At 37.3% G+C, this 27,111-nt stretch overlaps 1 protein-coding gene and 1 long non-coding RNA gene across 2 annotated transcripts; one reads left to right on the forward strand and one right to left on the reverse strand.

The window, feature by feature from the left end:
- LOC103512654 (J domain-containing protein) lies at positions 1-26,754 on the reverse strand. The gene is made up of 4 exons (XM_008477430.3): positions 26,468-26,754; positions 5,314-5,415; positions 3,948-4,064; positions 1-855 (listed from the first exon to the last, which is right to left on the reverse strand). The coding sequence occupies exons 1-4, from the start codon at positions 26,552-26,554 to the stop codon at positions 631-633; spliced, it is 531 nt and encodes a 176-aa protein (XP_008475652.1). The 5' UTR covers positions 26,555-26,754; the 3' UTR covers positions 1-630.
- LOC113468842 lies at positions 19,659-23,898 on the forward strand. The gene is made up of 2 exons (XR_003392453.1): positions 19,659-19,704; positions 23,549-23,898. It is a non-coding gene; the product is annotated as an uncharacterized LOC113468842 (long non-coding RNA).
- Positions 26,755-27,111: the final 357 nt, after the last annotated feature.

Genomic DNA, 27,111 nt, shown 5'->3' on the forward strand with positions numbered 1-27,111 from the left:
TTTTGGAAAGTTCTCAAGAAATAATTGAGATGTTTACTTTCAAAAATGATACCTATTATTACTGTTTTGTTACATTAAAATGAACAAATGGATGTTCAGATATTTGACATTGATTTTTTATATTCTTCAAACACTTTCCCAGCAAACGAAATCGTATTCTGTAGGTATCACCATTATGAGATGGACGAATTTGGCACGTTCAAATGGTCTACTCTTTTGCAGGGAAAGTTAATATAAATTGTGACAAATGGACTCAGGTTCCATTTCTTTTTGGTCTCTTCGTTTGGCTTTCTAAAATGAAAAAAAAGTAACACAAAACTTCCCGATAAAAACATGGACGAAAAGAAAATAGAGGTACGTATTGTTCCAAAGGTCGGGAAACGGGGCAAGATCGCTACAAGTGTATTTTCTACCTAGATATTAAACTATGAACGTATAAACGCATAAAACTTTAAAACGGCAAGATAGTGAAACCCAAATGTTCTTCTATAACTTAAAAATTATAATGAAATTCAATTTTCTATAAACTTAAAAATTAAAATAGAGGTGGTTCCTTGTATAAAGGGATGTAACAAAAAAAAAGTAAACAAAATTATCGTAAATTTCGCGAACTTGGAATCGTCTGCCCGCTTAGATCTCGTAGTTTCGGAACTTATTGACCACATCGCTGGATGCATCCTTGTCCCATTTCATAGTGCCTTTGGCTCCCCAATGGATGTTAGCGCCCCCTTCGGAGGCTCTCCTGGCCGCGGCTGATACAGAGGAGGAGCGGGCAGCAGGGGAGGAAGTGGAGGCCTCTGCACCCCCCTCTCCCAACATGCGGTCCTTGGTCTTGAATGTGGCCCAGTGCATTGACTGAAATGAGAGAAGAGAAGTAGTAATCAGAGGAAATAATGATGGAAAAAAGCGGAGATGGAAGAGCCATAAGATATTTGAAGCAAAAAATCAGCTTGGTTATACAGCGGGGGAATGCTGCAAGTATACTTGGAGCTCTTCCCTCAGAGTTAAAACTCGATTCAATTTTTTATCTGTGAAAAATAAAAGGTGAATTAAAGTTATTTTCTGCCATGATGGACAGACCGAAGTGAGGTTAAAATTAAAAGTATATCATTCTGTTCTTCTCCCTTTATGTTCAACTTTTTCCCCCTTTAAATAAAACACAACTTAAGTGCCGTTTTTATTGAGCACATTTGTTTGTTGATTATTGCATAAATGAACACATTGAAACTGTGCCCACGAATACAGAGTTATTTTGAAAATTCAAATAGGTGAATAGGATAAAAAAAATGTTTATTCATGTTCATATAACTTGGACCTACAGTCTGTAGCTGACAATAAAATAGATTAGGTTACATTATATTGCTGTGTATTTCTATTGGAAAACTTCATAATATAAATAGTTTTCTAATATAATTCGTTATTTCGTTATACAATTTTAGAATTGCGTCAATGTACATAAATCATAATTCAATTTGGTGCTCATTATTTTAACTTTCATACGTCAATATCTCTCGTCTCTCTTCTTGTCCTTCCTCATTTTCACTCTAATATAATTCGTTATACAATTTTAGAATTGCGTCAATGTTCATAAATCATAATTCAATTTGGTGCTCATTATTTTAACTTTCATACGTCAATATCTCTCGTCTCTCTTCTTGTCCTTCCTCATTTTCATACCGCCCTCACAAATCCTGTCCTCATTGTTCTAACCAACGCAATTTCAATATTCATGTTTCGTTTACCAACACATTTTATAAATAGATTTACTGAATATATTTACAGAATTTATAAATATTTTTTTTGTAGGTTTTATCAAGATATAGCTTCAGATATACATAGCTCTATCCCTGCAATTCCCCATTGCTGATTTGATAATGTACTGTATTTCCGGTTTTATGTTCTGGAATATCATCATAGTTCATTATGTTTACCAACACATTTTGTAAATAGATTTACTGAATATATTTACAGAATTTATAAATATTTTTTTTGTAGGTTTTATCAAGATATAGCTTCAGAAATACGTAGCTCTATCCCTGCAATTCCCCATTGCTGATTTGATAATGTACTGTATTTCCGGTTTTATGTTCTGGAATATCATCATAGTTCATTAGTTTGACGGTTATGTTTGACCTGGTTACTCAAATCCTCACTCTTCATTGATTTTGCGGTGATCTTTTTCCTTTATGTCATCGTGTTTTAAACTGTTTTTCGGTTTTAGGGACATGAATCACGTAGGTCAACTTGAAATAAATATCGATGAGACACTTGAACCAAACCCCCAAATAGTACAACATTATTTAGTATTTACGTATCAACCGTCCTAAATTTTTGAATTTTACGAAAAAGAGGTGAAAGAGGAAAAGTAGGGTAAAAATGCAAAATCAATATGGGTAGGTTACCTTACCCACTTTGAAAACTTAGAGACGGTAAAGGATACAGAGGAAGGTAGGAAACTAAAGAAAAAAACAACACAAAAGAGATACCCAAGATAAAAGCTTAGAACTAAGCATAAAAGATACAGTATGATAAAAAAAAGACGAAGAAAAACGGCTGCATGTGATAAATAGATGGAAACCAGGAATGTAGGGAGAGAGGGCCATGTCTGTTAGGGCCGTTTTGAGGCGTTTTTATCCCGAGGTTTATAAAGTGGGATTATAAGGAAAAAGGTACCTATGCAATACTTTCAGGTAGGTTTCACATCTAACTCTGATTGTGAGATGCTGCTAGCTGCTTACAAATCGTAGCGTATGTAGCAGGCTTTCCATTCCATAAGGATTTACTCCTAAGGGCAACTTGAGATAGATGAATTTTGTTCCACAAACTTTCGAAGTTTCAAGTTTAAAGCAAAGAGAAAATAAAAACAACCAAAAGCAATCTTGTCACAACACATATAATAATAAAATCATTTTATATTTTGAGTAGATAAAATCTAATAATAAAATACTTAAAGACTGGAGATACAGGGGGAATAAATGTCAGGTTGGTATCTTGAGGCATAATAGATAACGCCCGTTTGTACGGAAATGGAACACCTATTGATCTAAGGTGTAAGTACTCATAGAGTGCTTATTTTTCCTGTACGTAAAGGGACTAAAGACAACACAAAAGAGATACCCAAGATAAAAGCTTAGAACTAAGCATAAAAGATACAGTATGATAAAAAAAGACGAAGAAAAACGGCTGCATGTGATAAATAGATGGAAACCAGGAATGTAGGGAGAGAGGGCCATGTCTGTTAGGGCCGTTTGTTGCATATAAAATTGCATGCCTCAGCGGAGAGTGAACCCACGCCCTCCTGATTACCAGGTGAGGGTCTTGACCACTACACAATTGAGGCATCACTGATGTGTACATTATTGGTGTGTGCCACGTCCTAAATTCTAAATGGTCTCTCGTACGTAAATCTGTAGGAAACTTTTTATTTTAAAATTTTCATCACTGATCCGTGCTGCAACCTAGCAATATCTTTTTGATGGAACAAAGATTAGTTTGTCAGTTATTATAAGGTACTTAATGTCAATTATTATAAGCTACTCGTACGTGATTCTCAGAGCGCATACTAAACTTTATTTTAAGAGGTTTATCACTTACGTTTACGCATTGAGATATGTCGATAATCTTCTTACTTAATTATCTATAATGGTTTGAAATTTAAAATACACATTAACAAAATGAAAGTCCGAAAAAAAGACTGAAATTAAATTCCTTCATTCTCATTTTTCCAACTTTTTCGCCGTGCTTTCCGAACTTTCCTTACTCTCAAAAGGGCTGTATATCTTGAATCACAACTTCCTGAATCTCCTCTGTTTTAGAAACTAATCCCAAAACAGCCATTCTTTTACTCCTCTTCTTCAAACGTTTAAGGACTTTTAAGTAGCATTTCTTAGTACCCGCTCCTGGGTAGTAATACGAGTAGTAACCCAATACTTATCTCCTCTCCTTACCTGATGGACATGGTCCTTCATGCTTGTCCAGGCCTTATAGCTAATGGAAATACCACTGTTCTTCCATTTGTCATAGTTCTTTCTCTTCTCTGGGTCAAGTAGCGTTTCTTTTGCCTCCTGAGAAAGTGAGAAAAATACAGTGTTAGATAAACTAGAAAATGTTTGATCACGAGTATTAATAGGTGTGTGTCCACACATAGTCGATTGGCCGTCGATCGATGTCGACTGAACCGTCCAGACTGCCTCGACAACATAAATTCACCTCGTCGATCGACGGCCGGTCGAGTATGTTTGGACACACCTTTATAGGTAATAGGATAGTTAGTTGGTAAGTTCATTTAGAGCTGAAAGAAGTTTTTGAGTGTGATGGTTCACTCAAATTCAACCCACCTTGTATTTACTTATACAGGGATTCTGTTCTTATCTCTTATCGCGAATCTTTCAAATATCTTCTCCTACCATATCAACTGTACATTAATCTTTACTGTTACTGTCTTCATTAGGGATTCTTATCTTCAAAATAAATAGAACTGGAGATATCGCCACATTATGTTGGCAATCCCAGCCGAGGTATGGAATTTTAACCTGCCTCGGTGGTGTAGTGGTCAAGACACTCGCCTGGTAAACAGGAGAGCGTAGGTTCAATCCCAGTTGAGGTATGGAATTTTAACCTGCCTCGGTGGTGTAGTGGTCGAGACACTCGCCTGGTAAACAGGAGAGCGTAGGTTCAATCCCAGACGAGGTATGGAATTTTACTTTTATAAAATTTGATAATTTAACTACTATGATAGCAGTAGTCTACTGCTGGAGTAAAGGGACTTTTCTGTCCTATGCGAGCAGTATACATAAATCAGTTCTGGGCTCTGGGACCCCAAATTTCAAGGACCGACTTGCCTTGATCTTATAAACTCATGTACCAAATTTCATCAAAATCGGACCAGGCAATCGCGAGTTATAACGGAACAAACATCCAAACTAAAAATGCAAAATGGTCGAGTTAAAAAGTAGACCTTACTATCGTTCGGTCCATTATGATATATTGATTCTAATAATATGCGTTTGCTATAAGAAGGAAGGGCTTACGTTGAGTAGTTGGAATTTGGATTCGGCTTCTTTGTCGTCAGGGTTTTTGTCCGGATGATACTGGAGTGCTCTCACTTTATATCGACTTGCCTTGATCTTATAAACTCACGTACCAAATTTCATCAAAATCGGACCAGGCAATCGCGAGTTATAACGGAACAAACATCCAAACTAAAAATGCAAAATGGTCGGTTGAGTTAAAAAGTAGACCTTACTATCGTTCGGTCAATTATGATATATTGATTCTAATAATATGCGTTTGCTATAAGAAGGAAAGGCTTACGTTGAGTAGTTGGAATTTGGATTCGGCTTCTTTGTCGTCAGGGTTTTTGTCCGGATGATACTGGAGTGCTCTCACTTTATATTCCGTATTGATCTGCTCCTCCTGAAATACAAGGTAGGTGAATTTCACTGAAACGCGTATTTATATTGATATGTGTGTATTTGAAATACAAATTTTGTACGAATACCTACCGATAAAGAAGAGCGAACGGCGATATCACGTCAGTTTCTAATGGATCACTAAAGTTAAGCAAAGTTAAAGTTCACTGAAATGTGTATTTATATTGATATATTGTGTGTATTTGAAATGCAAATTTTGTACGAATACCTACCGATAAAGAAGAGCGAACGGCGATATCACGTCAGTTTCTAATGGATCACTAAAGTTAAGCAAAGTTGTGGGTGGTTGGTATACGGATGAGTGTCTGGGCAATCTCGTGCTGCTGGCTTTTCCCAGCCCCACTCAACCTGGGCGAAGTTAATGTGAGTAGGCGGGTAGCTTATCGCCGAACGGTCGGTCAAAGCCCGTCACTAAAAACTCAAGTTTGACCTTGAGACCTTGAGCATTTGTAGAAAGAAAAAAAAAATGAGTTCTTAGAACGCTAAAATTTAAAATCAATGGATACGATACCCATGGCCACACTTCAACTTGACCATAAACCTAATCCAAGTGGATTCAGTTCAACCTCAAACTATAGCCTTGCACGTTAACTACCAAAGTATACTTTGAGATTTTATCCCTGGCATAAAGATGAAAAGAACATCTCTCTCACTGGAAACTAGAAAGGTAACGCAGGAGTTGTTTACTTTATCGTCACAAGAGAGTATTTTATTTTTCCAGTTCATCAAACACACAACTAGGAGGATGAATTGAAAAGAGGATCGTATGGGTGGGAAAAGAGGAAGGAACAAGGGGATAAATTGGAAAGAGGATATATGGGAGAGCAGGGAGGACGGAACTGTGAAAGAGAGGAGAGTATGAATTGCGGAAGAGAACTGAACTAGGACATGGAGAGGGAGAGGAAAGAGTATAAGGAAAAGGGAGAGGATAACATCTTAGAGCGAAAAAAAGCGATGAGAGGATTGGGAATTGGGGAGGAATCTAGGACATTGAGAGGGAACTTGGTACATGAAAGGCCAAAGAGGAGAGACCATTTAGAGAAGAGAAGGATGGCAGAGAAGGAGTAAAGAGGAGGGATGATCTCCCAGGAATTCAGGGATAGAATACCTCACTGGATATGGGGATGAAAATTCCCTCCCTAGATGCGGGATGAGGGACTTTTGTTATACGTCGTATGGGTGGGAAAAGAGGAAGGAACAAGGGGATAAGGAGGAGAGAGGAAGGAATAAGGGGATAAAGAGGAGAGAGGAAGGAATAAGGGGATAAATTGGAAAGAGGATATATGGGAGAGCAGGGAGGACGGAACTGTGAAAGAGAGGAGAGTATGAAATGCGGAAGAGAACTGAACTAGGACATGGAGAGGGAGAGGAAAGAGTATAAGGAAAAGGGAGAGGATAACATGTTAGAGCGATAAAAAGCGATGGGAGGATTGAGAATTTGGGAGGAATCTAGGACATTGAGAGGGAACTTGCTACATGAAAGGCCAAAGAGGAGAGACCATTTAGAGAAGAGAAGGATGGCAGAGGAGGGATGATCTCCCAGGAATTCAGGGATAGAATACCTCACTGGATGTGGGGATGAAAATTCCCTCCCTAGATGCGGGATGAGGGACTTTTGTTATACGTGAGGTTATTGTATTTATTTCCCCATATTTCATTTGAATGTCGATGAGTTAGAGTGACTGTATCTCATCCCTGTGTATTGAACTGTCAGTGGCATCTCTTCCAGAGAATTTCTATGGGTTGAGGCTTACTGGGTTGGACGAAAACGGGAATGATGTTAATCCGATATTGAGTTCCAGCCTGGAATGAGGACAGCTGAGAGGATAGGAATAATTTCAACATTCAGGCATAATTTAACCCCTTGTTAATCCGACTTTAAGCCCCTGTTCCTGAAAGCAACTTCCCATTTCGCAACTATTTTGATGTCACTATGACGTCACCTCAAAATTGAACTACTGATAGCCAATCGGTCAATAAAATCAATGTACTCCTGTGTAGTATTACCTCACAGCTATTGCGAAATGTAAAATGGGAACTTCTTTAAGGAATAGCCCCTTGGTAAGCTCCGACTAAAGATAAAGCACTAGCTGTCATTTTTTCGAAGGTCACTCCGATGCTTATAACAGAAGTGGAAAAAAAGAAGACTGAAAATAAAGGCAAGAAGAATAGGGGAAAAAATCCAATTATTATGAGAACTTGCATGAAAAGGATACAAAAGGGAAAGAGATCTTCCAGTCTGGAATGAGGACAGCTGTATAGGAATAATTTCAACATTCAGCAATAATTTCAACCCCTTGTTAATCCGACTTTAAGCCCCTGTTCCTGCAAGCAACTTCCCATTTCGCAAATATTTTGACGTCAAAATGACGTCACCTCAAGTTGGACTAATGATAGCCAATCAGTCAATAAAATCAATGTATTCCTGTGTAGTATTACTTCACAGCTATTGCGAAATTTAAAATGGGAACTTCTTTAAGGAATAGCCCCTTGGTAAGCTCCGACTAAAGATAAAGCACTAGCTGTCATTTTCGAAGGTCACTCCGATGCTTATAACAGAAGTGAAAAAAAAGACTGAAAATAAAGGCAAGAAGAATAGGGGAAAAAATCCAATTATTATGAGAACTTGCATGAAAAGGATACAAAAGGGAAAGAGATAGAGATAAGGAAAATGCGATAACAAATAATAAGGGGATTCCTATAAATAGAAAGTAGATATACGGGCTGCGAAAGATAGCTTTGAGTATGATGATTGGAGCAGTTGCAAATGGGTAAAAATTATAAATAAATGGTCGATTCCTGTGTAAAAAGTTGGGAAAAATCCAAATCTGAGGTCAAAAAAAGAGGAAGAAATAAATAGAGAGGAAGGAGAACGAGAGGTTAAAAGGGAAAGAAGAGAGACGGAACCCCTAGGAAGAGACAAGGATTTAAACTTTGTAGATAGGAGAGAAAGAGAGAAGAAAGGGCCTTTGGGGGAGAGAGAATAGCGTGAAAAAAGAATGGAAATTATTGCAGCGGAAGACCAAGAGTAGATATTTTATCATTGAAGAAAGACAAAACAGCGGGTGGTAGGATGGAAAAGGAATACGAGAGGAAGCGAATAAGGGACAAAGAGGAGACGGAGAGAGCTTTCAGTTGTTTGACCTGGTTACTCAAATCCTCACTCTTCATTGATTTTGCGGTGATTTTTTCCTTTATGTCATCATGTTTTAAACTGTTTTTCGGTTTTTAGGGACATGAATCACGTAGGTCAACTTGAAATAAATATCGATGAGACACTTGAACTAAACCCCCAAGTAGTACAACACTATTTAGTATTTACGTATCAACCGTCCTAAATTTTTCAATTTTACGAAAAAGAGGTGAAAGAGGAAAAGTAGGGTAAAAATGCAAAATCAATATGGGTAGGTTACCTTACCCACTTTGAAAACTTGAGCTTTCAGAGCTTAAAGGGCTCAGAACTGAAAAGGATATTAAACAAGTCATGTGTCCCTTCTAATACTTAATTCTGCGTAGGTACATTCTGATGTCCTCGGATTTTTTCTCTCCAATTTTTCGTATCTACCTTGTTGACCCTTTTCAATCTTTTTATTTCTCTTTCATATCGAACTTTCCCTTCCTGCTATCTGCTCTTTTTTTTCATTACCTTTTCCTTCCTTCCTACTCTTTCTCCACCCATTTATAATTATTATGTGACACACATTTGCTCCAGCATTTGTGGTTTCAACCCTCACGTAAACGTTGGATGCTTTCAGGAGCTTTTACCTTATCGAAAGCTTTTTCAGAAAAATAAATATCCCACAGGCTCTCTTCCCTCCCTTAGGATTTACTTATTGATGACAGGGACCAGGGTTCGTTGTATAGTGTAAACATTTATGCTGGAGACGAAACTAAGAGATTGAAGTACATCCAGTTGAATTATTAATCTTGAAGAAATTTGTTCTTTTTTTTTTTTTTCTTTTTTTTTTTTAAGGAAGTCTTTGAAAAATTTTTTGTTAGTTTGAGATTCTGAAGGTACAAAATACAGCATGTATCGACCTTCGTTGTATAGTGTACGTAAACATTTATGCCGGAGACGAAACTAAGAGATTGAAGTGCATCCAGTTGAATTATTAATCTTGAAGAAATTTGTTCTTTTTTTTTTTTTTAACGGAAGTCTTTGAAAAATTCGTTGTTAGTTTGAGATTCTGAAGGTACAAAATACAGCATGTATCGACCCATTGATTGATGAATATTCTCTATGTAGGTACATCTGTAGTTATGACACCCTGTATACAGAAAGTATATTTTCATTTTTCAATTTATTTGTACCGCTTTTACAGAGACATCCTGAGTAATAACGTAACTTTTTACCTCCATTTTTTATTTTTACTTTTTTCTTAGTCTTTAAAAGTAACTTATTAGCTAAGGGAGGAGGTACTTTCGTATTTGTTTAAGACAAGACATCAAAATGCGTAACTTTTTTTTCCAACGCTGGAATGGAAAAATTCAAATATCTTTCCATCGTTTCTGCTCTCCTCTCTTTGTCCTGGTTTCTTTTTATCTTTCCCTCCACTTCCTTTTCTTTTTCCTTCTTTCCCCTCCTTCTTGTCTCTCTTTCTCTTCTTGTCTTTCTCATTTATTTTAATGAAACGGCAAATTTTGCAAAAGAGAAAACGTTTCCCGTCTAGTAACATTACTTTTTTTCTACCAGAAACCATGTACCTGAGAGAAAATTGTATTTTCTATTTCCTAGAAGCATCAGGTTGTACGAAGAACTCTATTTTTACTTCTTAGAGTATGACAGGGAGGCTACTGAACAAAAGGCGACAGAACTCATTTTCTCAAAAAAGAAAAAAAAAAAAAAAAAAAAAGGAATCCTGCTTCTGTCCCATAATATTCTATGCGTACTAGATCAAAAGCTGACTAATACCTATTTATGATACGATACTAAAAAAAAAACCTCCCACGTTAAGCCACAAGAAACCTGTGGCCTGTTCCAAGAACGACTCTGTACTTCCTACTCATCTTTTTTACTACTTTTATTCACTCACAGAAAAAACTCCGTTCCAACGCAATATGTTTCAATATTTCCCTGCGCATAAAGTGAAGAGTGGGGAGATTGGAGTTGTTCGTGGAATAGACAACAGGTGTCCCCCTCAGACCCTTTGTTGGAAATTGGCCGAATTGCTTAAATTCCCAGACCCTTTTAGAACTTTGTTTACCTAAAATTGCCACTAAAGGCTGTGGTTTGTGCCGTCTGTGGTTGAGTAAATACAAGAAAATTATTAATCCAAGAGGTGAAATAATATTCTCGATTCCAGAAGATGAGAAATGCCCCACTTTAAGTCGAAGTGCTCTTTTCCCACACAGTCCAATTCAAATCGGAAGCTCTTTTCCCAGACCAGGGCCGTATCCAGGATTTCGTCGAGGGGGACGAGTATAAGTTAGTTGGAGATAGATTTTTTACGCAGGTACCTACCGTAAATTTTTCATAGTTTTTGGATATTTCTGGATTTTATTATCCGTTGAAAATTTGTAATTGAAATTTTAGATGTACATAATATGTCGATGTGTAGTTAATAAGTTCTCTACACAAAGATTTGTGCCTTTTTCGTTAATTACCTCCTACATCTCGGAGATTGTGGGTCCATTATTGCCAGTGGATATCAATTGAATAACTTCTTTCCAAATCAAATTACCAGGGACATTCTTCATATGCTATTCACTCGGATTCGTCCATCCAATACCTGAAATAGACAAAATAAATTCAACAAAGGATTTTAGAAGAATCACAATAATCTTCTTATTCTTTGTTCTCATTGGGATTTAAAAAGACAAAGAGCCCCGAAATTGCATCACTCAAATACCTAGTACCTAATGGATTTTAGAAGAACCACAATAATCTTCTTATTCTTTGTTCTCATTGGGATTTAAAAAGGCAAAGAGCCCCGAAATTGCATCACTCAAATACCTAGTACCTAAGAACCTGAAGAGTCGTTTAATTTCTACTAAATTTTATTTAAATTTGGAAAGATATTTAATGTTCATGTAATTATTATTCTTGTGACCTTTTCTTCAAGATGGCTGCAAGCAAAGTTCATTAAAATAGATGTCTCTTTTAAAACAGGCACCATCCTACTCTTCGTTGAAAATTTCCCACGCTCATTTTATCGCACTTGGAGGAGCTTTTGCTCTTTTACATCAGTAAAGAGCCTTCCGGCTTTTTAAACAAATTTCGGGTGCGCGCCTCTTTAATTTAATGTTTTAATGGAAGCTGACACCAAAATATTATGAAATGTATCTAGACTCCAGAGATATGAAAACGTATGCGAGATTCTCGGGAAAATGTCATCGTGTATATTAGTTTTAATTTTCAAAATTAACTTATGGGACAAAGTTTCCCACGAGGCACAAATCTGGAGGATTAAATATAAATCCCTTAATATGTGCATATGTATAAATATGTATCCCTAAATATGTATCATTGTGTCGTGTAGGGACGTATAACTAAGTTAAAAGCAAAAATATTTTATTATTTCCATTTGTGACGCAAGAGTCCGCAAGAAATAATCGATACTAAGATAGTGGGTCAATTCTTTTGTCATAAGTCGGATTCTAAATTTCTCATGTCGACATAAAGTAGTAAGATTTTCTTCTACTACTTATCGGCTAGTAGATCCGACTACAAGCTGGACCTTGACTGATCAGGTGATGTGAATTGATCTCCTGATTTCAAGGTGAACTTAACTTTGTGAATGGATTCCTCGTCTGTACCTATCACTAATGTGTCTAGCGTAAAGTAGCTAATTATGTATAGGTACGTAACCTTAATCTTGTGAGTAGGTATACTAATTTCCCTCTGACTAAGGGGAAGCTTAGGAGGCAACAAGGTCGATAAAAATAGCGGCTTGCTCTGTCTATTTCCATTTGACAGTTATGATTATGACTATGCCACATGGCTACGCCAGCTCCACAGTCTACTAAAGCTAGTAGCATAATTACTGTTAATAGTAAGTGCTTAATTGGCAATCAGCATAACGAGGCGGCTGTCAATAACAATATCATGCCGCACTTAAGTAGTGCTTGACTGGCAGTCATCACACTGGCGTGCTAAGCAGAATATACGTGGTTCTAATCCCGCGATGGGAGAGGTGGAAAATATAACAAGGATGTCATTTGGTTGACTCTAGTGCAGACTCCAGAGCTTAGACTTTTAAAGACTGCTTACCATTTATATTTATACACAGCATTCATATCTGAAACTCAAGATGAAGTGTGAACTAAATGAACGGTTGAGAGACACATCGAAGGTGGTGTGCGAGGATTTTGATGGTTGTCCTGACTCTTGTGACGTCAGGACCACAAAGGTTGAGATACATAGGAACTGGTAGAAGAGAAAATGATAATAAATATAAATAGGTAAGCTAGGTAATATTCCCAAGTGAGTGGGCACACCATCTTGTATTGTAAATTGGAAATGGAATTACATATTCTGAGGGACTGCCAGTGAGTCCAGTGACGTAGATACTATTTCTCCCCCTCCCCCTCACACACACATTTACACATACGAGGTTTTGTTTGAGGCCCCTCTAGGTCAATACTCGTATAAGATTGGATTGACTGGAGACGAATGTTCCAAATTATAGATAGGGGGGCAACTGTCCCTGTGGGGGCTGCTGAGGTGGGATATACGCCAGAGAGAACTGTGTGGGTCCGTTTAGGGGGGCCGGGACCCTCCTTCGAATTCCATTTTTTCACCTTTCCTGTCAGACTCCTAAAATTTGGAGCATCCAACCCCCCTCGACGAAATCCTGGATACGGCCCTGGTCTGGGAAAAGAGCTTCCGATTTGATGAGCAAGCCGCTATTTTTATCGACCTTGTTGCCTCCTAAGCTTCCCCTTAGTCAGAGGGAAATTAGTAGATTTATTTTGCCTCCCATTTATGAAAGTATGGGAAATAAGTATTGTGTTCATTTTTAGGACACGGAAAGAGAAAAGTTGGTTCTGTGGAACGTTTACCTTAAGATGCAAAAGACAGCGTATACATTTGCGCGGCTCAGCAGCTCTGTGGAAAAATCCAAACGAACAAAATACGAGTACATAGCCAAGATTGTAGCAAAATCCTGAAAAATCGTGCCGCATTTGATTATGATTCTTTTGTACGACCTCTTCCAGAAATCGGCCCAAACCATAAATGGGTCACATGTGCCTTTGTACGAATAATTCACGCTTCTGAGCTCCCTGAACAAGTGAAGTTTCCTCCGTATAGGAAAATGTATACCTGCGCTTAATATGTTATATTTTGTTATGGGTAAGAGGTAGTAATGAAACTACATGACACTTGTCACACATGTGTTGTATTGTACGTTTACAACTGTCTCCAGGTAAGAAATATTACTTTTACACTCGGAAAATATGGAATATAGTTATCGTCCCCTAAAATCTAAACGAAAGTTTCAGTGCATTATGTATCCTAGTCATTTGTGAGTTACGTACGTACTTTTGTTGGCACATGACCGACAATGTATGTTCACAACAGACACGAACATTGTAGTCTTCTGTATTCTGTAAACATTCTTCAATATCCTCGTGTAAAGCATTACGACGGCGTTATTCACTTAAAAAGGAAATTATCATTGAATGACAAATGATATAGGTGTATGATATTTTTCTTCTTTTTCTTTGCTATTTATAAACAGCAAAAGGAGCAATATATTGATTGAAATGGAATCGGGCCATGTCTACGTGGTTAGACTCTTTCCATCTCTCCTCAAGTATTACGACATAATATGAAACATTTCTTTGGAAAAAAGCCCTTTAATTTATTAATCCTAAGATGATTAAGTATGTGCTTTACTTCAGTACTTGACTGTTTGTACCTACCTACTCACAAGATTAAGGTTACGTACCTATACATAATTAGCTACTTTACGCTAGACACATTAGTGATAGGTACAGACGAGGAATCCAAGTTTAAGACGTTAGACTTAGAAATCCTGTCAAAATCAAGCCCCTGGATGTAAGCTTGCGTGCTAACTGGGTGTGCTTTACTTCAGTACTTGACTGTTTATACCTACTCACAAGATTAAGGTTACGTACCTATACATAATTAGCTACTTTACGCTAGACACATTAGTGATAGGTACAGACGAGGAATCAATTGCACACAAGGTAGGTATATCGTATACATACCATACTCGTACCTACATAATCTAAATAATGACTTTCAGATCAAAATGAATTAATGCAGAAGCAAATTCTAGAGAAATCTTAAATCAATATACGGATCCAATATAAGGACCTTCTAAGTCCATCTCTATGTTGAACCATTCAAATTCGCTGAGAATTACCTGCTGCAGGAAAAGAGGAAGAAATAAATAGAGAGGAAGGAGAACAAGAGGTTAAAAGGGAAAGAAGAGAGACGGAACCCCTAGGAAGAGACAAGGATTTAAACTTTGTAAATAGGAGAGAAAGAGAGAAGAAAGGGCCTTTGGGGAAGAGAGAATAGCGTGAAAAAAGAATGGAAATTATTGCAGCGGAAGACCAAGAGTAGATATTTTATCATTGGAGAAAGACAAAACAGCGGGTGGTAGGATGGAAAAGGAATACGAGAGGAAGCGAATAAGGGACAAAGAGGAGACGGAGAGAGCTTTCAGAGCTTAAAGGGCTCAGAACTGAAAAGGATATTAAACAAGTCATGTGTCCCTTCTAATACTTAATTCTGCGTAGGTACATTCTGATGTCCTCGGATTTTTTCTCTCCAATTTTTCGTATCTACCTTGTTGACCCTTTTCAATCTCTTTATTTCTCTTTCATATCGAACTTTCCCTTCCTGCTATCTGCTCTTTTTTTTTCATTACCTTTTCCTTCCTACTCTTTCTCCACCCATTTATAATTATTATGTGACACACATTTGCTCCAGCATTTGTGGTTTCAACCCTCACGTAAACGTTGGATGCTTTCAGGAGCTTTTACCTTATCGAAAGCTTTTTCAGAAAAATAAATATCCCACAGGCTCTCTTCCCTCCCTTAGGATTTACTTATTGATGACAGGGACCAGGGTTCGTTGTATAGTGTAAACATTTATGCTGGAGACGAAACTAAGAGATTGAAGTACATCCAGTTGAATTATTAATCTTGAAGAAATTTGTTCTTTTTTTTTTTTTTCTTTTTTTTTTTTAAGGAAGTCTTTGAAAAATTCTTTGTTAGTTTGAGATTCTGAAGGTACAAAATACAGCATGTATCGACCCATTGATTGATGAATATTCTCTATGTAGGTACATCTGTAGTTATGACACCCTGTATACAGAAAGTATATTTTCATTTTTCAATTTATTTGTACCGCTTTTACAGAGACATCCTGAGTAATAACGTAACTTTTTACCTCCATTTTTTATTTTTACTTTTTTCTTAGTCTTTAAAAGTAACTTATTAGCTAAGGGAGGAGGTACTTTCGTATTTGTTTAAGACAAGACATCAAAATGCGTAACTTTTTTTTCCAACGCTGGAATGGAAAAATTCAAATATCTTTCCATCGTTTCTGCTCTCCTCTCTTTGTCCTGGTTTCTTTTTATCTTTCCCTCCACTTCCTTTTCTTTTTCCTTCTTTCCCCTCCTTCTTGTCTCTCTTTCTCTTCTTGTCTTTCTCATTTATTTTAATGAAACGGCAAATTTTGCAAAAGAGAAAACGTTTCCCGTCTAGTAACATTACTTTTTTTCTACCAGAAACCATGTACCTGAGAGAAAATTGTATTTTCTATTTCCTAGAAGCATCAGGTTGTACGAAGAACTCTATTTTTACTTCTTAGAGTATGACAGGGAGGCTACTGAACAAAAGGCGACAGAACTCATTTTCTCAAAAAAAAAAAAAAAAGGTTGAATCCTGCTTCTGTCCCATAATATTCTATGCGTACTAGATCAAAAGCTGACTAATACCTATTTATGATACGATACTAAAAAAAAAACCTCCCACGTTAAGCCACAAGAAACCTGTGGCCTGTTCCAAGAACGACTCTGTACTTCCTACTCATCTTTTTTACTACTTTTATTTCACTCACAGAAAAAACTCCGTTCCAACGCAATATGTTTCAATATTTCCCTGCGCATAAAGTGAAGAGTGGGGAGATTGGAGTTGCGGAAATTGGCCGAATTGCTTAAATTCCCAGACCCTTTTAGAACTTTGTTCACCTAAAATTGCCACTAAAGGCTGTGGTTTGTGCCGTCTGTGGTTGAGTAAATACAAGGAAATTATAAATTCAAGAGGTGAAATAATATTCTCGATTCCAGAAGATGAGAAATACCCCACTTTATGTCGAAGTGCTCTTTTCCCACACAGTCCAATTCAAATCGGAAGCTCTTTTCCCAGACCAGGGCCGTATCCAGGATTTCGTCGAGGGGGGTTGGATGCTCCAAATTTTAGGAGTCTGACACGAAAGGTGAAAAAATGGAGTTCGAAGGAGGGCCCCGGCCCCCCTAAACGGACCCACACAGTTCTCTCTGGCGTATATCCCACCTCAGCAGCCCTCACAGGTACAGTTGCCCCCCTATCTATAATTTTGGAACATTCGTCTCCGGTCAATCCAATCTTATACGAGTATTGACCTAGAGGGGCCTCAAACAAAACCTCGTATGTGTATATGTGTGTGTGAGGGAGAGGGGGAGAAATAGTATCTACGTCACTGGACTCACTGGCAGTCCCTCAGAATATGTAATTCCATTTCCAATTTACAATACAAGATGGTGTATATACCCACTCACTTGGGAATATTACCTAGCTTACCTATTTATATTTATTATCATTTTATCTTCTACTAGTTCCTATGTATCTCAACCTTTGTGGTCCTGATGTCACAAGAGTCAGGACAACCATCAAAATCCTCGCACACCACCTTCGATGTGTCTCTTAACCGTTCATTCAGTTCACACACACTTCATCTTGAGTTTCAGATATGAATGCTGTGTATAAATATAAACGGTAAGCAGTCTTTAAAAGTCTAAGCTCTGGAGTCTGCACTAGAGTCAACCAAATGACATCCTTGTTATATTTTCCACCTCTCCCATCGCGGGATTAGAACCACGTATATTCTGCTTAGCACGCCAGTGTGATGACTGCCAGTCAAGCACTACTTAAGTGCGGCATGATATTGTTATTGACAGCCGCCTCGTTATGCTGATTGCCAATTAAGCACTTACTATTAACAGTAATTATGCTACTAGCTTTAGTAGACTGTGGAGCTGGCGTAGCCATGTGGCATAGTCATAATCATAACTGTCAAATGGAAATAGACAGAGCAAGCCGCTATTTTTATCGACCTTGTTGCCTCCTAAGCTTCCCCTTAGTCAGAGGAGTAGATTTATTTTGCCTCCCATTTATGAAAGTATGGGAAATAAGTATTGTGTTCATTTTTAGGACACGGAAAGAGAAAAGTTGGTTCTGTGGAACGTTTACCTTAAGATGCAAAAGACAGCGTATACATTTGCGCGGCTCAGCAGCTCTGTGGAAAAATTCAAACGAACAAAATACGAGTACATAGCTAAGATTGTAGCAAAATCCTGAAAAATCGTGCCGCATTTGATTATGATTCTTTTGTACGACCTCTTCCAGAAATCGGCCCAAACCATAAATGGGTCACATGTGCCTTTGTACGAATAATTCACGCTTCTGAGCTCCCTGAACAAGTGAAGTTTCCTCCGTATAGGAAAATGTATACCTGCGCTTAATATGTTATATTTTGTTATGGGTAAGAGGTAGTAATGAAACTACATGACACTTGTCACACATGTGTTGTATTGTACGTTTACAACTGTCTCCAGGTAAGAAATATTACTTTTACACTCGGAAAATATGGAATATAGTTATCGTCCCCTAAAATCTAAACGAAAGTTTCAGTGCATTATGTATCCTAGTCATTTGTGAGTTACGTACGTACTTTTGTTGGCACATGACCGACAATGTATGTTCACAACAGACACGAACATTGTAGTCTTCTGTATTCTGTAAACATTCTTCAATATCCTCGTGTAAAGCATTACGACGGCGTTATTCACTTAAAAAGGAAATTATCATTGAATGACAAATGACGAGGAACGAGGAGAATGTCTTGGAATTTCGCACATTTGCAATCTCATTCAGGATATTTGCATTAACTCGAGAGATCTCGAGAATTTTCTCTCAAACATTCCTACATCCTGTTTTCCCGCTCTCATTCCCTCGGTCTCCCACGGTTTCCACACATTTCACATCCCTTGTATTTTCCTAATGATTTTCCATTAACACAACACAGGCTAATGATATTATAATTGAGGATTCTCATGTAAAAAATAATTCAACCTAACATAAATAAAACGAAGCGGTCAAAAATCACATTCACAAATCTGTTTTCGATTTTAAAATCCGTCGTGTACTTGCCGAGATATTTGTGTTTGAACTCGCGCTTTTCGAGGGATTTTTTTTTCTACTCGCCTAACTATGGAATGACGTATCGCTAGTCATGCACTGTTGCCACATCTTTCGCTCGCGTTAAAATGCGCATATCTCGAGAAGTACATAACGTAACTGAAAAATTTTTGCGGTGTAATTTTTTTAATTTTTTCTTCTTTCATATGAGTAAATATTTGAAAATCATGAGAATTGTCAATTGCATTCCATTTCAGTACGAGTGGCAGGGAGGTGTGCTAATGTTGATTTTGTCTCTTGCTCTCTTGTCTGTTCACTGCTAGGTAATTCAACACCCACTGTGCTCCCATGAATTCCATGTCGGGTAATTCTGTTATCCTGCCATTGGCCTTTGTTGATATAGTCCAGCCTTTATGATAGATATGTCTATCAGGTACTCTCACACTTTTCATTTATCAGTCTCTTCAAACATAACCCCTCTATATCATTATGTTAAAACCGACAGCACTAATGCCCAATACTACAGTGACCCAAAGTTTCACATTGCATGTTGAAAGTGAGGAAGGTATTATAAAAATCAGGTTGCTTTTTGAACTTTGAGCCTTTTTCAGTAGGAACTAGGAGTTAAGGGTATACTTACTCGTATCTACAAATGGACATTATACGAGTAGTAATTAAAAATGAAAATGCTGGAAAAATTAAAAGTCCATTAAAGCAATTGAAAAGAAGAGTAAACCCTAGGGGCACATAAAAAGTAAAATAAATAATTTATTCATGTCGGTAGAGTTAAAAATTCCAACTCTGTACCATCATTTGCTTGAGGTCCAGGTTCATATCTATTAAATTTATTTCCAATGTGCATGTAATGAACACCCCTTGGCGACATAGCGACCATGTAAGTAAGGCCAGATTTCGTTTCTGTAATTTTATGTTGTACTAGGTAGGTCGATATTTTTGTGAAATTTGAGTGAAATTCTGCAGTGTTTGCGAAAATTTTCTTTACTTGTCGATAGCTTTACAGGTACTAACTACTAAATCAAGCTGAGAGAACCATCAGTGGCCCTCCGAATACACCGCTAAAGGTTCTTGTCGATAGCTTTACAGGTACTAACTACTAAATCAAGCTGAGAGAACCATCAGTGGCCCTCCGAATACACCGCTAAAGGTTCTTAATTTTATGTTGTACTAGGTAGGTCGATATTTTTGTGAAATTTGAGTGAAATTCTGCAGTGGTTGCGAAAATTTTCTCTTACTTGTCGATAGCTTTATAGGTACTAACTACTAAATCAAGCTGAGAGAACCATCAGTGGCCCTCCGTATACACCGCTAAAGGTTCTTAAGGTGTGTCTAAACATAGTCGACCGGCCGTCTGCTATGTGTGAACACACTTTTAAAAGGTTTCGTGTCAAACATAGTCGACCGGCCGTCTGCTATGTGTGAACAACTGAACACACTTTTAAAAGGTTTCGTGTTGAACATCTACCGAGAAGACCTCATTTTGGAATACCTCTTTGCAACAGGAACAAGTAAAGAATTCCATTTCAGTACGAGTGGCAGGGAGGTGTGCTAATGTTGATTTTGTCTCTTGCTCTCTTGTCTGTTCACTGCTAGGTAATTCAACACCCACTGTGCTCCCATGAATTCCATGTCGGGTAATTCTGTTATCCTGCCATTGGCGTTTCACATCCCTTGTATTTTCCTAATGATTTTCCATTAACACAACACAGGCTAATGATATTATAATTGCATTCCATTTCAGCACAAGTGGCAGGGAGGTGTGCTAATGTTGATTTTGTCTCTTGTCTGTTCACTGCTAGGTAATTCAACACCCACTGTGCTCCCATGAATTCCATGTCGGGTAATTCTGTTATCCTGCCATTGGCCTTTGTTGACGTAGTCCAGCCTTTATGATAGATATGTCTATCAGGTACTCTCACACTTTTCATTTATCAGTCTCTTCAAACATAACCCCTCTATATCATTATGTTAAAACCGACAGCACTAATGCCCAATACTACAGTGACCCAAAGTTTCACATTGCATGTTGAAAGTGAGTATAGTCCAGCCTTTATGATAGATATGTCTATCAGGTACTCTCACACTTTATCTTCATTTACCAGTCTCTTCAAACATTACCCCTCTATATCATTATGTTAAAACCGACAGCACTAATGCCCAATACTACAGTGACCCAAAGTTTCACATTGCATGTTGAAAGTGAGGAAGGTATTATAAAAATCAGGTTGCTTTTTGAACTTTGAGCCTTTTTCAGTAGGAACTAGGAGTTAAGGGTATACTTACTCGTATCTACAAATGGACATTATACGAGTAGTAATTTAAACTGAAAATGCTGGAAAAATTAAAAGTCCATTAAAGCAATTGAAGAGAAGAGTAAACCCTAGGGGCACATAAAAAGTAAAATAAATAATTTATCCATGTCGGTAGAGTTAAAAATTCCAACTCTGTACCATCATTTGCTTGAGGTCCAGGTTCATATCTATTAAATTTATTTCCAATGTGCAATCATTGGTATCTCGTAAGTACATTTACAACAGACTATAATGTGTGATTCCTGACTATGTCGGATTATCAAACTATTTACTGGGGAATACCTTGATCTTGATTTTGCTACGTCATATCACTATGTACCTACAGCTGATTCGTACTATGTATGAACATAATATCCAAGTAAAATATTTTTAAAGAAATCCAATTTACCAAAGTGCAATATGTGATACCTATGTACAAAAGTACGCAGTATAAAATAAAAGTATTACGCTTGTGTATATATTTTCCCTCCTCAGTGTTACATTCGGGTTTTACGGGATCTAAAAGCTCAATTTGAACAGCTTCGGAAATCCCAATGGACTGGGGAATACCTTGATCTTGATTTTGCTACGTCATGTCACTATGTACCTACAGCTGATTCGTACTATGTATGAATATAATATTCACGTAAAATATTTTTAAAGAAATCCAATTTACTAAAGTGCAATATGTGATACCCATGTACAAAAGTATAAAATAAGAGTATTACGCTGTTGTATATATTTTCCCCCTCAGTGTTACATTCGGGTTTTACGGGATCTAAAGGCTCAATTTGAACAGCTTCGGAAATCCCAATGTATCGTTAGCTTCACAGACATATTGTGTGAATAATACATGGAAAATATGTATCCAAGTGGGTTCATTAAATAGTGAATACCCATCTTTAGGACATGAAATTTAATATCCTTCCTCAGAAGTAATTCCCTGACGCAACTACCCCCCCTCAGTGTTACATTCGGGTTTTACGGGATCTAAAAGCTCAATTTGAACAGCTTCGGAAATCCCAATGTATCGTTAGCTTCACAGACATATTGTGTGAATAATACATGGAAAATATGTTTGTGTCCAAGTGGGTTCATTAAATAGTGAATACCCATCTTTAGGACATGAAATTTAATATCCTTCCTCAGAAGTAATTCCCTGACGCAACTACCATGACTTTTTATAGTAGTTTAACAGTGGTGAATCAAGCGTACCGGGAGGCGAGGCGGGTAAACACCACAAAACATAGGTGTAGGATAATTTGCTTCTTTTTCTTTGCTATTTATAAACAGCAAAAGGAGCAATATATTGATTGAAATGGAATCGGGCCATGTCTACGTGGTTTGACTCTTTCCATCTCTCCTCAAGTATTACGACTTATGAAACATTTCTTTGGGAAAAGAGCACTTTAATTTATTATTCCCAAGATAATTAAGTATGCCCAGTCAGCACACACGATTGGATGTAAGGCTCGAATCAAGCTTACAAATTCACCTGTGTAAGTTGGATGACATCCAGTCTGTAAGGTTTCGTGTTGAACATCTACCGAGAAGACCTCATTTTGGAATACCTCTTTGCAACAGGAACAAGTAAAGACAAAAAGGAAGTGAATATAAAGTTACTAGAAGTAGATAAAGTTTCCATCCTTAACAGAACTAACTTACCGTCTTAACAAGCATCCATTTGTTACCAGTCAAATTCCAACCCCCCTTCCCTAAAATATAACTCTTTTTATTGTTTATCCCTATTTCTTTTTTCATCCCTTTTCCATTGAACCTGCAGGGAGAAATCCCAATCCTCTCCTCTCAACACACCACTGTAACAAGACTTGTTGCACAAATGTAACGAAGTCCTTGACTTTGTGTTGAACTTTTGTTTGAGGTCATGTTTTCGTCGCTCGTGGTGCAAAGTTTAGACCGCAAAATGTTTTACTGTGGTTGATTTTTCCGGGACGTGTTTTTCTCTAGGTGGTTAATTGGAAAATGTTACACTGTAAATGACTGTTACACTGTAAATGACTTTCTCAGGAAATAGTATTTTACCATGGGTGGTTTTTCGCGACACTCATTACATTGGTTTCTTTCTTGGCACAAGACTTGTTGCACAAATGTAATGAAGTCCTTGACTTTGTGTTGAACTTTTGTTTGAGGTCATGTTTTCGTCGCTCGTGGTGCAAAGTTTAGACCGCAAAATGTTTCACTGTGGTTGATTTTTCCGGGACGTGTTTTTCTCTAGGTGGTTAATTGGAAAATGTTACACTGTAAATGACTTTCTCAGGAAATAGTATTTTACCATGGGTGGTTTTTCGCGACACTCATTACATTGGTTTCTTTCTTGGCCCCATATTGAAATTGTAGACTCAACATTGGAAAAAACACCAAAAGTTAACAAACCAGAGATCTGTATACTCTCAATTACATAACTTTCAGATTTCGTCTACACCCGATTTCCGAAATTTTCTTCGGTTCAGCTGAAGCTTTCTTCAAGTGGAGTCAAAACATTTGGGCTGAGTGTCATTCCCACCTTTCTATCCAATGGGACAAATCAAAGAGAGCATAAATCAAAGAAGCGTATCAATATTATAAAATGTAAGTACCTTTATCAAAAAGTCTTTTATCCTCCTTATCCTTATTTGTCCCAAAGCGGTTCTCCAGTGTCCATTCCGAGGGTTATTTTCCATCCCAGCTCTTTATTCTATTAAAGTATATATATATGTAGATGTAAAAGCTCATCCTTCAGCTCAGCGTTCTCAAAAAAGGTAAAATGAAGAAAAGAAGAAAAAAAAAAGAGTTTGGAAGTGAATGGGGAATAGGAGGTAAAAGACTGGAGAATGAAGGTTAAAGATCAAGGAGACTTATCCCTTTGTTTATCCAACGTTCTTACCTCCTCGAGTTTGTTTCTTTTTCGTCATTTTCTTTTTTTTTCCAGTTTTCGTTCATTTTTTTGCGAAGAAAATAGAAAATGTGTACCAGCTTATTTTCACAGTTTTCTTTTGTGTCTCCTCTCTCCCTTCTTCCAGTTTTCGTTCATTTTTTTGCGAAGAAAATAGAAAATGTGTACCAGCTTATTTTCACAGTTTTCTTTTGTGTCTCCTCTCTCCCCTCCCTCTATTTCTCTCCTTCCTCTCTCCCTTCTCTACCCCTCTTCCCCTCCTCTTTCTCTCCCTTCTTCCTCCTCCTCCTCTTCCTCTCTTTCTTTCTTTCTCTCCTTCCTTTGTTACATGTTTCCGTGTACAGTCTATTAGCCTCAAAACGTTCCTTCTAATTGCACGTTGCAAGATAAATGGGATCCCAAGTTCCATTTCATGCTTTGAATCCAACTCATTTCTCAGCACATCTTTCTTTCTTTCTCTTCTTCCTTTGTTACATGTTTCCGTGTACAGTCTATTAGCCCCAAAACGTTCCTTCTAATTGCACGTTGCAAGATAAATGGGATCCCAAGTTCCATTTCATGCTTTGAATCCAACTCATTTCTCAGCACAATGAACGCGCCATTTGTTCAAGTCATTTGTTTTGTGGATATGGGATTTTGTGGACGTGGATTGTTTATCGTCAAACAATGTACTTTTTTATCTTCTATTACCAAAGTATTACAAGCAATGAGAAAGTATTGCAATCTGTATTTTTTTTTTAACGTGCTCTCCAGTCAAAAATCCGCGTGTGAACCATGAGCATTATTATTTTATCCCAAAGTAGTGCTAGTAATGTACATAAAACAGTCTCCAATCCCCCCCCCCCCCGAGATGCGTTATACTGCTTATATGTGTCTAGCCAGAGTGGTATAACCCGGGCATCTTTGTGACCAATTAGAATTTGATTACCTGTGAGAGTAGACAGTAAGGTGGAAATTTAGAGGATTTATATCATAATAGCTGGTAGGCTTAGGTTTTCCTTACTTAAAACATGGATAAGTTTGATTATACATATTATTGGACAGTGAAAATATTTCGATAGCAGAGCTCGGAGCTGATTTATGGGCCGAGGGACAATTTAAACCCCCAATGGTTAATTATTCTGGGGGGATTAAAAAGGGTAAAACTATCACCACAGGATAATATTTGGGGGAAGGGGAAACTTTTATTATCCCTTATTGAATTTATCATAAAGTTATACTGCTAGATTTGTCATCGTCATATTCAAACTGTTTTGAATTTAAGCTTCAGTAATTAAAAAAGGCTACTAGGGTTGTGGTTTGGGATTTTTGTGATGATTTAAAAAGTCATTAGCAAGGGGGAAAATTATAGAGATGTGTAAAGAGTGAGTTATCCTGTTTTCCTCCTCTCTTTGATTTTGGGACAATAACAGTTCCCTCTCTCAACCCTCCTTTCTTTTCTAATAAATAAAGTTAAAATATCATATAATAGGCCATAGGCATTTACGGCATTTAGTAACATAGTAACTAGTTGACAACTTGAAAACTACTACTGCTGCACTGATCACTGATCTTACCCAAAGACCTACTTACTCTATTTTTATGAACGCCTGGTTTTATGTTTGACGTATACTGCAGCTATATAAAATTGCACTTGTGTGTTCGCAAATATTTACTTTACCAACGTTTGCACATGTAGCTATTATTTGTACGGACTTGAAACTACTACTGCTGCACTGATCACTGATCTTACCCAAAGACCTACTTACTCTATTTTTATGAACGCCTGGTTTTATGTTTGACGTATGCAACATGCTACACACAGTAATTACACACACGCTTCAAGCACTAAACACTTGGAAACAAAACCTTTCTATTTATTCAATTGCACCTGTTTCAAAACAAAGAGAATAATCTGATTGTATGAAACATTGTTTTTTTTCTCATTTTCCTTTTGACCTATAAAGAACAAGCAGGGTCCGTCCCTCCGGGAATTTTTTAGCCCGTAGTGATTAGAGAAAATCAATACCTATGTACCTACCTAATTTGTTTAATATTCAGTTTATTTCAACATCTAGAATGTTTCTTCCCAAATGTATTTGATGATTTCCATAATTTGTATTTCCCCGTCATTACCTGATTCCTGTATTTCGCAATATCTGTAGCACCTCCCCATGGGACTACAAGATAGTTAGTAGTCATCCCTTGTCTGTTTTTATCGGTGACCGTTTCCTGGATAATTTGCCACCTTCACATTATCGTTTGACATGAAATAGCTTATTTGTACAAAGATAAAATTAAAATAATATTTTATTACTGAAAAATGTATTTAATAAAATAAATACTTAATCCGCAGTCTAAATAAATATTATTTTACAAGAAAATATATCAGATGTTATTTTAAAATCAAGATCACGTGCCCTGATCTGACCTGTTATAGCTGCCTTCAAAAAATCAAATTCATCAATGGAACTTACCGTGGCGGATTCATCACATCCGAGAATCCCGTAATAATCTTCCCGGTCCGACTTTTCATAGTTGATAATAGAATCCACACCAGTCATGATGCGCGTAGCAACTGGAGATCAGCGAAAAATAAATACCAGATCGATCTGGCAACTTTGAAACCACGCTCCGAGTAACTTTACCTTGGCAAAACCCAAGGAAATACTTTCTCTTCGCAACGTAAACAAAAACGTTGGTAGGTATTAATACTCAACAAGTCTTCGCAGCACGGCAAGTGATTGTGTTATCAAGGTAAAAGAGAACAACGTTTCAGTGCGTACGGTAGAGGCAGAGAGGTTCGGTGGAATTTCCGTACGTTCTGGGAAAATGTGTGCTGTCCGTACACAACTGCACATGCATTACGTTTTATCATTCCAATGATTGGACATTTTTATCAATTTTTTGCGTTTAAAAAGAAAAAAAAATCCTTTACTAATTAAGCTATGAATATGATTTCAACTTTTGATGAAGTGTACTAGTGATTCAACGTTATTTATTTATTTTTCCTCAAAAAAGGCTAGCCAAACTATGATGTCTCATTGTTTTCAAGGGAGAAGCTGGACTATAACATTGTATATATGGGGTAAAAAACGAATTCTAACTATCTTTATTTTTG

Source organism: Diaphorina citri, unplaced genomic scaffold (genome assembly GCF_000475195.1).
Source record: "Diaphorina citri unplaced genomic scaffold, Diaci psyllid genome assembly version 1.1 scaffold870, whole genome shotgun sequence".
NCBI lineage: Eukaryota > Metazoa > Arthropoda > Insecta > Hemiptera > Psyllidae > Diaphorina > Diaphorina citri.

Bases quoted from the DNA above. Each gene is read 5' to 3' on its own strand.
- LOC103512654 (XM_008477430.3), bottom strand. From the start codon at position 26,554: ATGACTGGTGTGGATTCTATTATCAACTATGAAAAGTCGGACCGGGAA. The intron at 5,416-26,467 runs GTAAGTTCCATT...CTTGTATTTCAG, and splicing joins GATGTGATGAATCCGCCACG to GAGGAGCAGATCAATACGGA. The intron at 856-3,947 runs GTAAGGAGAGGA...CTCTCATTTCAG, and splicing joins TGAAGGACCATGTCCATCAG to TCAATGCACTGGGCCACATT.